The following is a 15,947-nucleotide window of genomic DNA, read 5'->3' as shown; positions in this document are numbered from 1 at the left end:
AAACAGTCTATTGCTGCTGGACCTCTTGTATTTATGTTGGCACTTATTCAACAGTGTGCGAATGACCTGGACATAAATATGACCAGCTAAACATTGATATGCCAGAGAAGAGTTTATATGATTATGTAGCAAGAGTTTAAGAGTAGAGTAGAGTTGAGACCGGCTTGACGAGATACGATATAGAATAGGTAATTCGACTCATATTCATCTAGTCGTGCTAAGTCCCTCGATGTGAGCACATCTCAACCACACTTATCCTCATCCTCATCATCATAATCATAGACCGTCTGGATTACTCAAGTTTTTCTTCAAAAGGCTAATAAGTAAGTGCACTAATTTCCCGCCGTCTGATGACAAACTTTAATTCCGTAATTGAAAATTTTTTTTTTTTTTAAATTTACTGCTGGTTAAAATTGATAACTTGTTTTATTTACAGCAACGATAAGTCGACCGGGATGCAAATACTTGAGAGCTCTATGAATCATCACTGACTTTTATTTCAAATTTATTAGCAACTTGGAAAATGTAAGTTATTTATTGCTACATATTTGAATTCTGAAGCATTTACTGGTTTAAATTTAAAGCTTTTTCATAGACAACTGTCACGGAAATTTAGTAAAATTTATTATTTTACATGAATATCAATTTTTTACATAATTCCTGCGTACAAAAAAATTCGTTACGAAAATATTCAAAAATTGAGACAGTTCTGAACTTGAAGTTGAACATTTTTGGAACTTTGAAAAATTTTCAACTGGTGAAGGCTTTTCCTGTGCGTTTTTTTTTTATTTTTGAGCAAAAATAATTTAATTTGACAATTTTTGGAGTTTGAGAGGAAGAAAAAAATTGAAGCATAATCATTAATAAAAATATTGAGTTGGATTTAAATTCAAAACATTTTAAAAATACAGTGTTAACTTTTTTTTTCGAAACCTTGGTTAGTTTCTGATAAGAGTTGTTGAAAAAGGGTAATTTGGGGTAATTGTATAGAAGTGGGACTCCACCTATTTTTGGCCATAAAGAATCGAAAATTGACGAATCATCATTCTTTTCTTTTCACTTTGTTCTACTCATCGGCAGAAATATGAAAAAAACATGACTTAACATATTGAAAATTATATTTCGTTAAGTTGTTAAACTTTGAAAAATTTCAAAATTTAATTATTATTTTCGTGCGCAAAAATTTGTATGATAACTTATTTTTCAACTAATTTCGTATTTTGTGTCGTAATGTGCACACGAAATAAAGTAAAATTATAAAACGATTGCCAATTTTTAAATTTTTTATGCCCAAAAATAGTAGAATTTAGAACAATTATTTCTTATTACACTCAATCGTTTACAGAAATTTTTTTTTTATACTCATGATTCGAATTTCTTAGCATTCTATTAAAAATAATTATTTTTGAAGTCTAATCTTGAATTCGAAATTAAAAGATTGTCCAAAATTTAATAAGATTTCTAATTTAAAACATAGAATATATTTTTGAATATAAAGTTTTATTTTGACCATTAAATAACACAGTGGCCTTAAGCTTTACTTTAGTTTTTGGTAATTTTTTTTTTCCAAGCTTGTGAAACTTTTATGGCAAACGTCTTTTAAATTATAAAAGAGATGAGGTCACACAAGAAGGATTTTAATTTGACAATAATTAAATTCACCACAAAGTTTAATAACTTTTTAGATGGAAATACTTGTTAAATCAATAACTTAAAAGTTAAATTTTTGAACACGTAATTTCAAACGAATTTTATTCTTCCATCTGGTCTGGCATCTGTACCGATGCATACAGAATCAGTTATTTTTTATTCAAAGTAAAGCAGTAGAGAATTTCATTACTTAAACCCATTTCTTTTGTATTAAAAAAAATATATAAATAAATTGAAACTTAAGTTCATAAATGAGACCAAACTTTCATAGATTTATTTGAAATATTTTAATTAAAAATTTGAAACTATAATTTTTTTTTTCTACCCAGTAAAAAATATTGTGTATCTGGGAAAAACGGTCCGTTAAATTTTTTGTGTTGATTATTTTGTGTTAAATCAACACATTTCACTGTGTTACTTAAAAATTTTAAATTGATATACTATTTAACACTTTAAAAGTGTTGCTTGCTACAAAAATTGTAATTATCAACATTTATTAAGAGTTACTTTAAAATTAACACAAAATTTATGTTAAAATGCCAATCGATAGTCACGGAAGAATTATTAGAAAAATGAAAATGAAATGGACATTTTATAAATGTCAATTTAACTTAAAAATTTTAATTATTAATATATTAAATTTACCATTTACTAAAACCTGGAATTTTTATCATACCAATAAAAAATATTTAGTTACAATTTCGAATTATTTAATGTAATGTTAAAATTATTTTTTCGCCAAATAAAAATGTGGTTTTGTTTTTTTAAAAGAAATTAATTGATTTACTATTTGCAACTGGTATTAAATACCACGTGATTTTTTTAAAACCTTGACTCTGATAAAAAAATTATTTACTATCAAAAAATAGTTGATTGTTAAATAATAATTGTCGTCACTGTTGATAATCTCTTCATAATATATTAATTATATTTACTGAATTTTCATGGTACAAAAATAAAATGTAAGAGTTAACATTTTTTTTGTCGCCACTGACATTTAAAAAGTGTTTAATTAACTTCTCGTATTACCCGAATTTCATCTTGAGATTTTAACACAAATTTCGTGTTTAAATTCCCCTCAAATATGTGTCCATTTCTCTCCCAGATTCTGTTAATTTCAACAATAACTTTTACAGTCTACTAATAAATAAATAAACTTGTTTTTAATCAAAATAAAACGATGAATATCTATTCTAAAGTATGTATTTTTACCCACATATAAATATTTCAAAGATTGTTATTTTAGTAGCTAATAAAAGTTAAAAAAAGTATAAGAAATTGACTGCGAACTTGAAACGCGCTTCACGGTGAAACATTAAAATTCAAGCACACTCTCTAATCTCGGGATATACGTTTACAATACCAAGTTCCCAAGTGAGAAAATCATCTGGCCCGAATCCAAGAACAATTTCTCTAATGGGTTTCGCAACCCGCGAAAACTTGCTCGCCGTCTTGGTTTTTCCTCGTCTTGCTCACTACACACTGCAATAAAAACATGTTATATACATTACAGGAGTAACAGTCATAAAAACAATAAATATAAGTAAAACAGGCGCAAGTATTTTTTCTTGTACGAGTTTTAATGGAGTTCTATTGAGCATGAACCAGCTAGATTACGTTAATCTAACAACAGATTTGTTTTTATTATTTCATTTTCGTCACTAATTATTAACTTGATGTTTTATTTTAAAAATTACAAAACATCTCTAAGAACAGATTGTTATTGTGACGAAATATAACAGCTTCGTCCTTCAAATCTAAATGTATATAAATATATAATTAGCTTTTAACTCATACTTAACATTTCAATTTATTTATGCTCGTTGATAATAATGGAAAAAATATTTTTTTAAATCCATTATATTTTTTTCTCCATCAGTGAACTAAAAAAAAATAATTTTGAGATATTTATAATCTCTTGTTCGTGTTATCTAATCTCGAATGCTACACAGGTGGTTTCAGTTACATTTTGTGATGGTTACTAATTATCTTTATGTACACCAGATATTTTTTAAACCATTTTTTCCGTTAGTATCATTTGCTTGATTGTCTCGTTCGTACACTAAATGTTTTGAGTTCGCGCTCAACTGAATAGACTCTGGTTGTTTTTAATTTTTTTTTATTAGTAATTCTATGGAATGCATTTAGTGAAAAAATTTACATTCAAAATACCGCCAATTGGAACGTAAAATTGAGTCAATTAAGTCTTAAAATGTCGTAAGTATTTTGTTTGTTTAAAAAATTAGTTGAATATTACAATTTATTGAGCAAATAAAACGATGCATTTTCACTGGAAATGAAAACAGAAATTTTCTTAGAACTAGAAAAAATTTCTTGGCGCAAGAAAATTTTTCTCGCCCTAAGAAAATTTATGTTTTCTATTGATAATGCAAAATATTTCTTAGCAATACTTTAAAACTCACAATTAACATCAAAACTAATTAACGTTTTTGACAAAGAAGTCAGTAGCGTATTTCGAAAATTTTTTAAATTCAAATCCAACTCGATATTTTTATTAATAACACAGTCACGTTATATTTTCATTCAAAATTATGCTTTCATTTTTTAACTTTGATATTTATGTAAAATTAATAAATTTGATTAAATTTCCATGACAATTATCCTGTAAAACAGAGAAATCTTAAACAATATTGCGTTTTTCGTTGGTGACAAAATTTTAAAATTACCGCCTGTTCTCAAATACCCTATGAATTTTGGTAATTTTTTTTTTTTTTTTATATATATCTATTTATGGTCGCATCAACTGCATGGTTATTAGCGACCTCAGAAAATATTTACATTTGAATAATAAAGTTTACATAATTATAGACTGTCAATTAATTTCAGCTTTTTTAGAAAGTCAAACACTGTTGATATGTAAATGGGATTACTCAGGCATTTCTTGATGTCCTTTGGCAAGTTTTTCCTCTTCGATTCCGTGTCCTTACATTCCATCAGTATGTGTTTGATCGATAAATGTTTTCTACAAGTACAGTTATTTGGCGGTGATTTAACTTTTCGTTACTCGCGCTATAAGCATGACGCCGCCTTTTTGACTAAAATTGCAATAAAAATTACTGTATAGGTATTTGTGACTTTATATTTAACCAATTCTCTTTTTGAAATCTATATTTTTGTTAAATATGATTATAATTGATACACTGAAAAAAATAATTGGTAGCAGCTACCGATTATTTCGGTAACGGCTACCGATTATTTGGTAACAGCTACCGATTATTTCGGTAGCCGTTACTGATTGGAATCGGTACCAGCTACCGAAAAAAAATCGGTAGCTGTTACCGACAATTAGGTAACTGGTACTGAAATAATCGGCATCGGCTACCGAAAAATGATCGGTAGTGGCTACCGATTATTTTTTTCAGTGTAAATATCCATTTTAAATATAAAAAAAGTATATTTATGTATTACAAGAATGTGAAAAAGCGGCACAGTGCTCTGAGCACTGTGCTCATTATGCGAGTTAAATCGTCGATTCAATTTTTGTGACCATGTTTCCAAACTTACTGTTGTTACTGCAAGAAATAATTCATTACAGCATTATAATTTGGCAATGTCGCATTTCCTTTAGCATGGGCGGCACAGTGCTCGCCGCGCGATGAAAATCGTCGGGTGAGTGAACGCGAGTAACGAAAGGTTAATAAATACGTGAGAATAAGTTAGCGATGAGTGGCCGATTTGGTAATTTTAAAACTTATTGAGATAATCGATTCAGAATCTTGAAGATGAGCCCAGTCGGTCGATTAGTTTGCAAGTTGTTGTTTGAAGTTTTTTTGATTTTCATAAAAACTAATTTTCTGGCTTTATCTTTAATAGCTTTCGAACAAAAAGTGGACTTAGTTCTATATTATGTATCTTCAAGTTCGTATGCGATTAGCTTTAATTTTCACTATATAACTTATTTTTTTAAACGTTACATTAAACTTATTTCTGATGGTGATGATCTCAAAAATTTCAAATACGCCAATAAAAATCTTCTCTTTCCCGGGTAAGACCGGACGGTTCTTGTTTTTTTAATTTTGTCACTTAGTCTGCCGTTCATAATTTAATTGACCGACTTTGCTAATTATTGAATTTGATCGAAGTAATCGATTGAAAAATTATTCCAAGTATTATCGATCAGTTTCAAATTCTGGGTGCTATCGATACCAAAGCGCGCGTATTATTACATATATATACACATATGTGTATATTTGTATGTATGTATGTATGTGTGTGTGTGTGTGTCTGCATGTGTGAATGAACAATAAAAATATGTTTATTATCATTATTCATTATTACTTTACTACCAATAATTTAATTAATAACTGAAATAAAAAAAAAAATTATACTAATATTATTGTTAAAAAAAAGAAGTTTTAAATGATTGAAATTAAATAATATAAAAAAAATTTATACATCATTATTGTTCTATAAATCGGTCGATAACATAATGTCGTAATTTATCACTTAACCAGGACAAAAGCAGCCATGAAAATATTATCAGCAATCATAACGGCTTTAATCATAAATAGAACACTCGCTGACATCGAGATAGCCCACGTAGAAGGTGCATTTGAAATGGAACCGCCAATAGTTGAACCACCTAAACCACTACCGGGACTTTTATACCCACGCGAAAGTGAATCTCGAGAGGTAGATAATTTTGTTTTAATTAATTAACAATTAAAGAGAACTTAGGCAGCTTAACTTGTAATTATTTTGTTCAGGTGAGATCACTAGACGGACTCTGGGATTTCGGAGTTTTGTCCAACGAAGATTTGCAGAAACGACAGGATAATTGGCTTAATGAAGATCTATCAAAAGTAATAACTAAGGCCAGAATTTTTGCTTTAATTTAAAAATAATAATTAATAATTAATAGTGTCAAATTTTTGTTATTACGGCAAAAAAATTGGTCGGATAAAAAAATTTTTTAAGCAAAAGTTGTAGGAAATTTAATTTTATAAAAAAAATGTCCTCTATAATTTCTTCATACGACTAATAAGAAAGCCGAAATTTCGAAATTAAGATTTTCGTAATTATCAAAAATTTGAATTATTCATTATGAATCTTAATTTTGGATTTACGGTGAAAATATTGGTCGTATCAAAAAATTTTTCAAATAAAAGTTGTTCGAAATTTAATTTTATAAAAAAAATATCCCCTATAATTTTTTCATAGGACTAATAAGAAAGCCGTAATTTTAAAATTAAGATTTTCGTAATTATCAAAAATTTGAATCATTCATTATGAATCTCAATTTGGGATTTACGGTGAAAATATTGGTCGTATCGAAAAATTTTTCAAATAAAAGTTGTTCGAAATTTTATTTTATAAAAAAAATATCCCCTATAATTTTTTCATAGGACTAATAAGAAAGCCGTAATTTCAAAATTAAGATTTTCGTAATTATCAAAAATTTGAATCATTTATTATGAATCTCAATTTGGGATTTACGGTGAAAATATTGGTCGTATCGAAAAATTTTTCAAATAAAAGTTGTTCGAAATTTAATTTTATAAAAAAAATATCCCCTATAATTTTTTCATAGGACTAATAAGAAAGCCGTAATTTTAAAATTAAGATTTTCGTAATTATCAAAAATTTGAATCATTCATTATGAATCGTAATTTTGGAATTACGGTGAAAATATTGGTCGTTTAAAAAAATCATAAGAGAGATTTTTTTTAGAAAATTAAATTTTCTATAACTTTTGTTTAATAACTTTTCTGATAAAACCAATATTTTCGCCGTATTATCAAACATTTGAACCATTCATTTCAAAATTAAGGCAAAAATCTTGTCCCTAGTAACTCATTCTATTAATTAATTCACTGACAATCTCATAAATAACTTCAAGTAATTTACTTTGGATTCCAATGAAAATTTTAAACACCAATTAAATAACAGAAACTTGTGTTATAGACAATGGTAACGATGCAAATGCCCGTGCCGTCATCTTACAATGACATAACAACGTCACGAAAATTACGAGACCACGTTGGTACGGTGTGGTATCAAAGAACTTTTTTCGTTCCGCTCTCGTGGGCCGACCAGCGAGTCTTTGTTAGATTTGGATCGGTTAATTATCTCGCTCAAGTGGTAAGTAATTCCTTGTTCTCATTTAAAAAAAAAAAAAACGAAACTTGTTGTCTTAAATTAATTCACTGCTGAGTACAATAAAGTATTTATCTTTATTTATATGAACGTTAAGTGGGTGAACGATGGACTGGTAACGAACCATGAAATGGGACATCTGCCATTTGAAGCTGAAATATCGTCGCATTTAATTTTCGGCAGGAAAAACCGTATCACTGTTGCTGTTGACAACACGCTTTTGCAAACGAGTGTGCCTCAAGGTAGACTTACTGAGACTCGATCTGATAATGGAACTGTTTGGATACAATCCTATACCTTTGACTTTTTTAATTACGCGGGTATCCACAGGTATATTGAAACTAAATGAACTTTTAATAAAAATATATTCAAATAAAATTATTTATTAGCACATTGTGTGACAAGGGATCAAACAAAACGATTTCAGACCAGGGTGAAGTTGGCTGACATCGCCCGCAGTCTGAAATCTTGTTTCATTCTGATTACCTGCATTGGAACTTGAAGTTTCAGTGTCAGCAGTCAGAAATAAGTTAATTGAAGACCAATAGTGTAATCAATTATTAGCGTAAGCGTAAATTGTCATTTGCAATTTATAATTGAACAGAAACTATGAATACTATGAATTATTGACACTAATTTTTAGAAAACTTAATCAGTCAGAATTGTAATAAAATTAATGGTGCGTAATTACTATTAAACAAATATCAAGTATTAGAGGTCAAATTGCGAATGTCTTCAGTCAGCGAGCAGAAATATTATTTTTCACCATACGTACACTAAAAGTTTAAATTTCTGCCCTGTTTAGAGAGAAGAAAGTCGTTCTTTTCTCTTATGAGAAAACAAATGATAAAAATTAACGCATGCGCCATTCTTCCCACAAACAGAGGCAAGAATTTAAACTTTCAGGTGCCGATCTGGTGAAAAATTGCATACACACCCCGAAGGAAGGTAGGGCGTCCCAATCTCACCTTTGGCTTGGGTAGACAATTACGCACGTGGGTCGGAATGTCCTACTTTCCTTCCTAGGTGTGTAATATACTATTTCTTCCCTCCAGGCGAAAAGCGAAAACTTTTGTCTCGGCCAACAATTACATAAGATCTGAAACATTTCTTACTTTACTGCCCTAGGTGTAAAATATACTATTTTGACCAAACCTGCACCGAAAGTTTAAATTCCTGCCCTGTTCGAAGTGAAGAAAGTCGTTCTTTTCTTTTGTGAGAAAACAAATGATAAAAATTAGAGCTTGCGCCATCTTTCCCACAAACAGAGGCAGGAATTTAAACGTTCAGATGCCGGTCTAGTAAAAAAGTCCTACTTTTCGATGGGTATAATATACTAATATTTTTTATCAAGGGTCAAAACACGTTTGTTTCCGCCCGCTGACTGAAGGTACAATTTACGCGTTTTCTGATATTTGTTCTCGGCATTGGACTATAAGTTAACTTATTCCGACTATTTAGAGACACTGAATCGTCAAGTTACGATGCGGGTATCATAAAAAATAATTATTTTTTTAACAGACCAGTTTTACTGTACACCAAACCCCGAGTGTACATTGAAGACATTACCATTAAAACATCTATTTCCGGAGACACCGGACTAATCAAGTACATGATTCAAACCGAAGGCGCTAATGAATCTGAAACTGTAATGTGTACCATAATTGTACGTGAAGAAGACGGAACAGCAGTAAGTGAAGAAATAACCGATAGTTTTTCCGGTACAATAAAAGTACCGAATGCAAAACTTTGGTGGCCTCGAGGTATGAGTCCAATTACTGGTTACCTATACACATTTGAAGTGTCTATTTCCGTCGGAAATTGTACTTTATTCGACACATATCGACTTCCAATAGGAATTAGGACTTTAAAGTGGACTAATACAAGTCTACTGTTGAACGATAAGCCCGTGTATATGAGAGGATTTGGTCGTCACGAAGACTCGGTACTGAGAGGTCGCGGATTAGATCTCGTTACTATGACTAGAGATTACGAATTGTTGAAGTGGGTTGGAGCCAACGCCTACAGAACCAGTCACTATCCTTACAGTGATGAAGTTATGGACATGGCAGATAGACAGGGATTTCTTATTATTGACGAGTGCCCATCTGTGGATGCTGAAAATTTTACACCGAGTTTATTGGCGTTACATAAGACTGCTATCTCTGAACTTATTCGTAGAGATAAAAATAGACCTTCTGTTATCGTTTGGTCGATTGCCAATGAACCGAGAACTCAACTCCCAGATGCTGATGAATATTTTAAGGAAATAGCAAGACATACTAAGACTACAGACCCAACTAGACCGATTACTGCTGCTTTAGCACGCGGAGTTGGTGAAGATAAGGCTGGACAATATTTGGATATCATCAGTTTCAATAGATACAATTCTTGGTATCACAATACAGGGAGACTGGATATGATAACTGATAATGTTATTGACGAAGCTGAGGCTTGGAATAATAAATACAACAAACCAGTTCTTATGTCTGAGTATGGAGCTGATACTATGCCAGGTTTACATGAAGTAATTTTATTATTTTTATTAATCAGTAATTTATTTTTTTTTTGCAACACCGGCTTTGAAAGTTCAATTTCCGAGCGCTGTAAGTCGTGTCGGAAGCGACAAAAAATTTGGAAAATCCAAAAGTGCACGACTCGTAATGCTAATATATTATGAAATAATAAATAACAATAAAAAAAATGGCGGGAAGTGCGAATAAATTTAAAATATATACAATTCTCTTTCATTAAAACTTGTCTTGTTTTTTATTATGTTATTATTTTTTTATAATTATAAAAGAACTTATTCAGAATATCTCGATTATTAACAAAAAAAAAATAAACGTAAAAATAAAAACAAAAATAAAAGAAAATTGAATTGAAAAAAAATTCAGGTCTACCAATTAGCAAAAAAAACAGCTGTTCTAGGACGGTAATGCACAAGCGCCCCTAGCGGAATAAATGTCCGTATAATGTATAGATATATCACCATCCATGTTAGTTTTACATAGATATATAGATATATAGTTATACAGCCTTTTTTATTCTTTCATTAATTGTAATTAAACGACACTGAGTTACCTAGCCATTTGCAATAGGAGACCTACAATTATTTCAAAGAATTTTTTTAAAAAAAATTTGATTCAATTACTGCATTTTTTCGCAAGTTATCGTGTATACGGGTTTCATACTTAACGGACAGGAAATTTTTTAAAACTATTTTTGATGTTTTTTCCGTTTTTATTCAACTAAATAAATTTTTGAAAAGTATGGAATTAATCTCCATTAAATTTTCTTCAAAATAGTATGCAAACCATCTTAATTCCGTAAACTAACAAGGGTATAATAATTGATTAGTTACCGAAGTGAGGCGAAAAAAAATTTTTCGATCGTAAAGCACGAACGAGTCGTGCAATATATTCAGCTCTAGCGGATCCGAATTACGGTAAATTACTGCAATTAGTGGAATTTTTACCGCAACACAGTGAAATACTTCACTTTACGGTAAAATGCCGCGATTTTTCAGTAAATCTGCACGTTTACGGTAAAATACCACAATGTTACCGCAAATTTGCGGTAAAATACACTTTTACCGTAAACTACCGTAGGATTGCCGCAAATTTACGGTAAATTATCATGATGCTGAGGTTAGCAGACGTTTACTAATTTTTGAATTTTTTTTAAACGATAAATTGTACAAAAAAAAATATTTAAAAAATTGCATTTGTAACTTTTTTAATTTTCTACATGTGCATATTTTTAGTTTTTTTTTTTTTGCAATTGATTTGTTAGAAAAAAAAATTCAAAAATTGTTAATTGTCTGTTAACTTCAGGATCATAAATTATCGTACTTTCGCCATAAAATACCGCAAATTGGCGTAAAATACCGCGAAGTACTGTAACTTTTTGCATGCTTCTGTGAAATGCCGTAATTTGCGGTAAAATTCCGTAGTTTTACCATAATTATTCTGCTTTAAGGTTATGAAAGATCCGTAGTGGATCCAAATTACGGTAAATTACGGTATTTTACCACAAAATACCGTAATTTGCGGTGATTGAGGCAAGTTACCGTAACTTCTGGTAGATTACCGTAAATTGTCGCAATTTACGGTAAAATGTTGTATTTTTACAGTAGTTTTTCTACTTCTTTTTTTTGTAAAATACCGCACCTTTTCCGCAATTCTACCGTGAATTTGCGGCAAAATACGGTTTTTACCGCAAATTACGGTAATTTAGGTTATTTCCAGTAAACTGCGGTAATTTACCGTAATTCGGATCTGCTAGGGATTGAAATATGAGGACTCGTGTTAATGCATTATAAACCTTACGCTCATTGGCTGCCGAATTTCAAAACACAGTAACTGACAAATAAAATTTTTGAAATATAAATTGATCACAGTCATGTCTACAAGACTGCTCTGGAACTAAAACTAAAAAATCGACTTTGAAAAATTTACCCCTTACTGTGTTATGAAATTGGGCAGCCGTCATGTCGCGACTACATGATTGGCAAATTATTCGCTCCTTAGTACACATGTAGCATAAACTACTATTACTTATATTATGTATATTTTGATAACTATATTTTTATTGTTTTCAAGTTTCCTGAGTACGTTTGGAGTGAAGAATATCAAACCGCACTTCTGTCCCAACATTTCTTAGCATTTGATTATCTTCGACAGCTCGACTGGTTCATTGGAGAATTTATCTGGAACTTTGCTGACTTTCGTACAGCTCAAAGTTGGTCAAAATTATTTTTACACACAGAAAAAAACGATTTCTTGACACAAAAAAATTTTACTCGCTCTATAAATTGAAAGCAAAAATTTTATTGAGCCAATAAATTTTTTCTAGTCCTAAGAAGTCTTTTTTTTCTGTACACTTGAATATAAAAAATAATATGAGTGTGAATGTAGCAGACATCAAACAAATTTAAAATTATAAATAATTAGAAAAATAATATTTCGAAAAAACTGCACTTATTAATTTCAAAATATTCTAAATGCGCATTTTTTCTAAATTTTATTTTATTAATTATTTACTCTATTTATTTATAGTTTATGACAATAAATATAGCAGGCATTTAAAAATTTTTGATTTTTTGTAACAAAAAAATGAATATTGAAAAAAATATTTTGAAAAATTGCACGTATAGTTTATGAAATTTCTGACATGTGCATTTTTTTAGAAATATTTTTTTTTTCATTATTTGTCTGTTAAAAAAAGTTTTTTTTTCATTTCAAATGTTTGCTAACTTTACATGATCCTGAAGTCAGCAGACAGTTAATAATTTTAGGATATTTTTTTCAACAAATTAATCATAAAAAAAAATAAACTAAAAAAATGCACATGTAAAAAATTCAAAAAGCTGTAGGTGCAATTTTTCAAAAAAATTTCTTTTTCGTAATTTATCGTTTCTAAAAAATTTCAAAAGTTAATAGACGTCGACTAACTTCAGTATTATAACTTTACTATCATAATAATTTTAAATTTCTCTGATGTCTGCTACATTGACATTCATAAAATAATCTGACAATAAAAAAAAAATAAATTTTTTTAGCGTATACAAGAGTGGGCGGTAATAAAAAAGGAATATTTACAAGAAATAGAGAACCAAAAATGGCAGCTTATCATGTGAGAAAAAGGTACCATGCCCTTGGACTGGAAATTGATGGAGAAAATCCGCCTCAAGATTTAGAGTACTATGTTATCAATAATCCAGTTCATTGTTTGGGATCTAAGTGACTGTAATCCAAAGGGCCTGTGCTTAAATTACGTAACAAATTTGAGGGGAGGGTCATACCACTTTGTTACAAAAATTTGTATTACAAGTATCTGTAAGTCAGTAATTGCGAAAGTAATTTAAAGATGACAATTTGCCATTTTCATTCAAAAAAACATTACGTACAATTTAGACAAGGGAGGGTAAGATTTTGAGCGAAAATTTGTTACGTAATTTAAGCAGCCCGTAAATTAACTGACTAGTTTTTAAAATAACTATTAAAATAAGTTATAGATAAGATACGTAATATAAATTATGAATAAAAAAATATAATTTCAGTAAATTATTTAAATTACACTCGGAGTAAAAGATAAAATATCAGGTAATTAGTAATAGTACTAAATTATGTTTTAAAATTATCAACTGGTTCAACGACTCTGAGACAAGCGTCAGCGAGTTCAACAAAAATGGGTTCTGTCATAGCCAGAGCAATTGCTTTTGTTGGATTCGGATCGTTTAGTATCGCTCTAGCAATGTCACGAACGTGAGGATTCTTCAAACATTCTTTTACTTCTTCACTGTGACCAAGCAATTCTAGTTTTTCCAATGGCACTGTGTCTTCAGTGGGAAAATTATATTTAACTGGTTCACGGGATTCCGTTGTTACTTTTGCTGCTGGAGCTTCGCAGCCAACTGATTTATGAGATTTGCAGCATGTCGCGGAACAACTGAAACAATACAATTTATTTTTATAATAATTAATAATTATAAATGTAAATATATGGAGTAGGGAAATCCAAAGCTGCACAATTCAATTTCTCATTAAAAAACTATCAACAAATCAATCAATTTTTTCAACAAATCAATTAAAAAAAAAAATAATAAATAAATGCACATGTAGAAAATTTAAAAAGCTATAAGATAAAAGGCCCAGTTATCGACACTGTCCCAGTTTCGGACACTCAGCTTTATTTGAAATTAAAAAAAAAAAAATTTACTTGAATATATAAATAAATTTGCTTTAAAAAAAAAAGAATTTTGAACTGGGGTGAACGTGGAAATGATTGTTCAGAAATTAAAAAAAAAATCTATAAATTATGTCGGATAACTTCAGTGACAAATATTTTAAATATGAGTGGGAATGTAGCCGACAATTGTCGATTTTTGAAATTAGAAACCTGGTAAAAATTTCTCGGACTTTTCTCTTAAAAAGTCTTTAGAACTCTGAAAAAAATCTGTAGAACTTTAGAAATGAGTTTTTTAGAGAAAATTTCGAAAAATTTCCACCAGGGAATAAATGAATAAATTGATGAGTGTGAATGTAGCAAACATCAGACAAATTTAAACGATCCTTAAGTTAGCAGACAATTAAAAATTTTTGGATTTTTTTTTAACAATTAAATTTGAAGTAAAAAAAAAACTAAAATTCTGCACGTCTAGAAAATTTTAAAGACTACAAGTGCAATTTTTTTAAATATTTTTTTTTTCATAATTTATCGTTTTTTAAAAAATCTAAAAATTATTAGGCGTCGGATAATTTCAGTATCATAAATTTGAAACTATAAATAAATAAAGTTAATAATTAAAAAAAAAATTTTAAGAAAATGCACTTGTAGTCTTTTAAATTTTCTGCATGTGCATATTTTTAGTTTTTTTTTTTATTAATTACTTACTCTATTTATTAATAATTTTAAATTTGTCTGATGTCTGCTACATTTACCCTCATAATAAAATGTACGTAAAATAAAAATTCAAAAATTCGTGTTCAGATAAATGCAAGATCCGTGTGTGCATTTTTTTAAATTTCATTATTTAAAATTACAAATCATCTCATGTCTGCTACATTCACACACATATTTTAAAAAATTATTTAAGATTAATATTATGAACATAAATTTTTATTTAATAAGAAAAATTTTCAATTATAAATGAAAACTAATTAAACTTACTAAAATTGTTTACAAGTTGGACATTTGTAAGCTGAGTTTTTTTTCTGACATACACAACAGTCTTTCATACTTAAAAGAAAACAAAAAAAATTTAATTTGAAAGCCGTAATTTTTACTGAAGTTTAAAAAAAATGTTTAAACAGTTTACAACTTATAAATTATTTGATTTATAGCATTTATAGTAAAGTGTAATTGTTATTAAAATTTAAAGGTTACACTTGTGAAACTCATGTGATGAAAACAAATACGCCAACGGCGCCAAAGCGGTTTTTTTAAAAACTAATTTCGAATTTCACTCTTATGGTAATCCATAAGCCAGCTTAAAAATTTCCCGCCGTGTTTGAGCTCCGTTTTCTCTACTTCTGTGTGCTAGCGTTAATCCAGAAGACGTCGTCTAAGAAATTCCATAGAAAAAATAAAGAAAATACATTAAAAATTGAGACTCAGGGCTTGGTGTTGTGGAAAAAAATCTGTCTATCGGTTGACCCTACGGGCCAGCCCCAAAA

General features: G+C 29.4%; 2 protein-coding genes across 3 annotated transcripts; one reads left to right on the top strand and one right to left on the bottom strand.

The window, feature by feature from the left end:
• Positions 1-164: 164 nt before the first annotated feature.
• On the top strand, positions 165-13,825 carry LOC130665021 (beta-glucuronidase). Of its 2 annotated transcripts, XM_057465259.1 has the most exons (9): positions 165-323; positions 437-525; positions 6,126-6,303; positions 6,378-6,473; positions 7,576-7,752; positions 7,865-8,097; positions 9,289-10,294; positions 12,372-12,510; positions 13,331-13,825. In XM_057465259.1, coding segments are annotated over exons 2-9 (2,016 nt in total). In that variant the 5' UTR covers positions 165-323; positions 437-523; the 3' UTR covers positions 13,516-13,825. The 2 variants fall into 2 exon arrangements, with proteins under 2 accessions (XP_057321242.1, XP_057321240.1); XM_057465257.1 differs by lacking the exons at positions 165-323; positions 437-525 and adding an exon at positions 3,697-3,867.
• Positions 13,802-15,689, bottom strand: LOC130665023 (zinc finger HIT domain-containing protein 3). Its single transcript, XM_057465260.1, has 2 exons — positions 15,442-15,689; positions 13,802-14,220 (listed from the first exon to the last, which is right to left on the bottom strand). The coding sequence occupies exons 1-2, from the start codon at positions 15,507-15,509 to the stop codon at positions 13,896-13,898; spliced, it is 393 nt and encodes a 130-aa protein (XP_057321243.1). The 5' UTR covers positions 15,510-15,689; the 3' UTR covers positions 13,802-13,895.
• Positions 15,690-15,947: the final 258 nt, after the last annotated feature.

This window comes from Microplitis mediator, chromosome 3 (assembly GCF_029852145.1).
Source record: "Microplitis mediator isolate UGA2020A chromosome 3, iyMicMedi2.1, whole genome shotgun sequence".
Taxonomy (NCBI): Eukaryota; Metazoa; Arthropoda; class Insecta; order Hymenoptera; family Braconidae; genus Microplitis; species Microplitis mediator.
The sequence above is the reverse complement of the archived record's forward strand: the minus strand, read 5'-3'. Positions and strand labels throughout refer to the sequence as shown.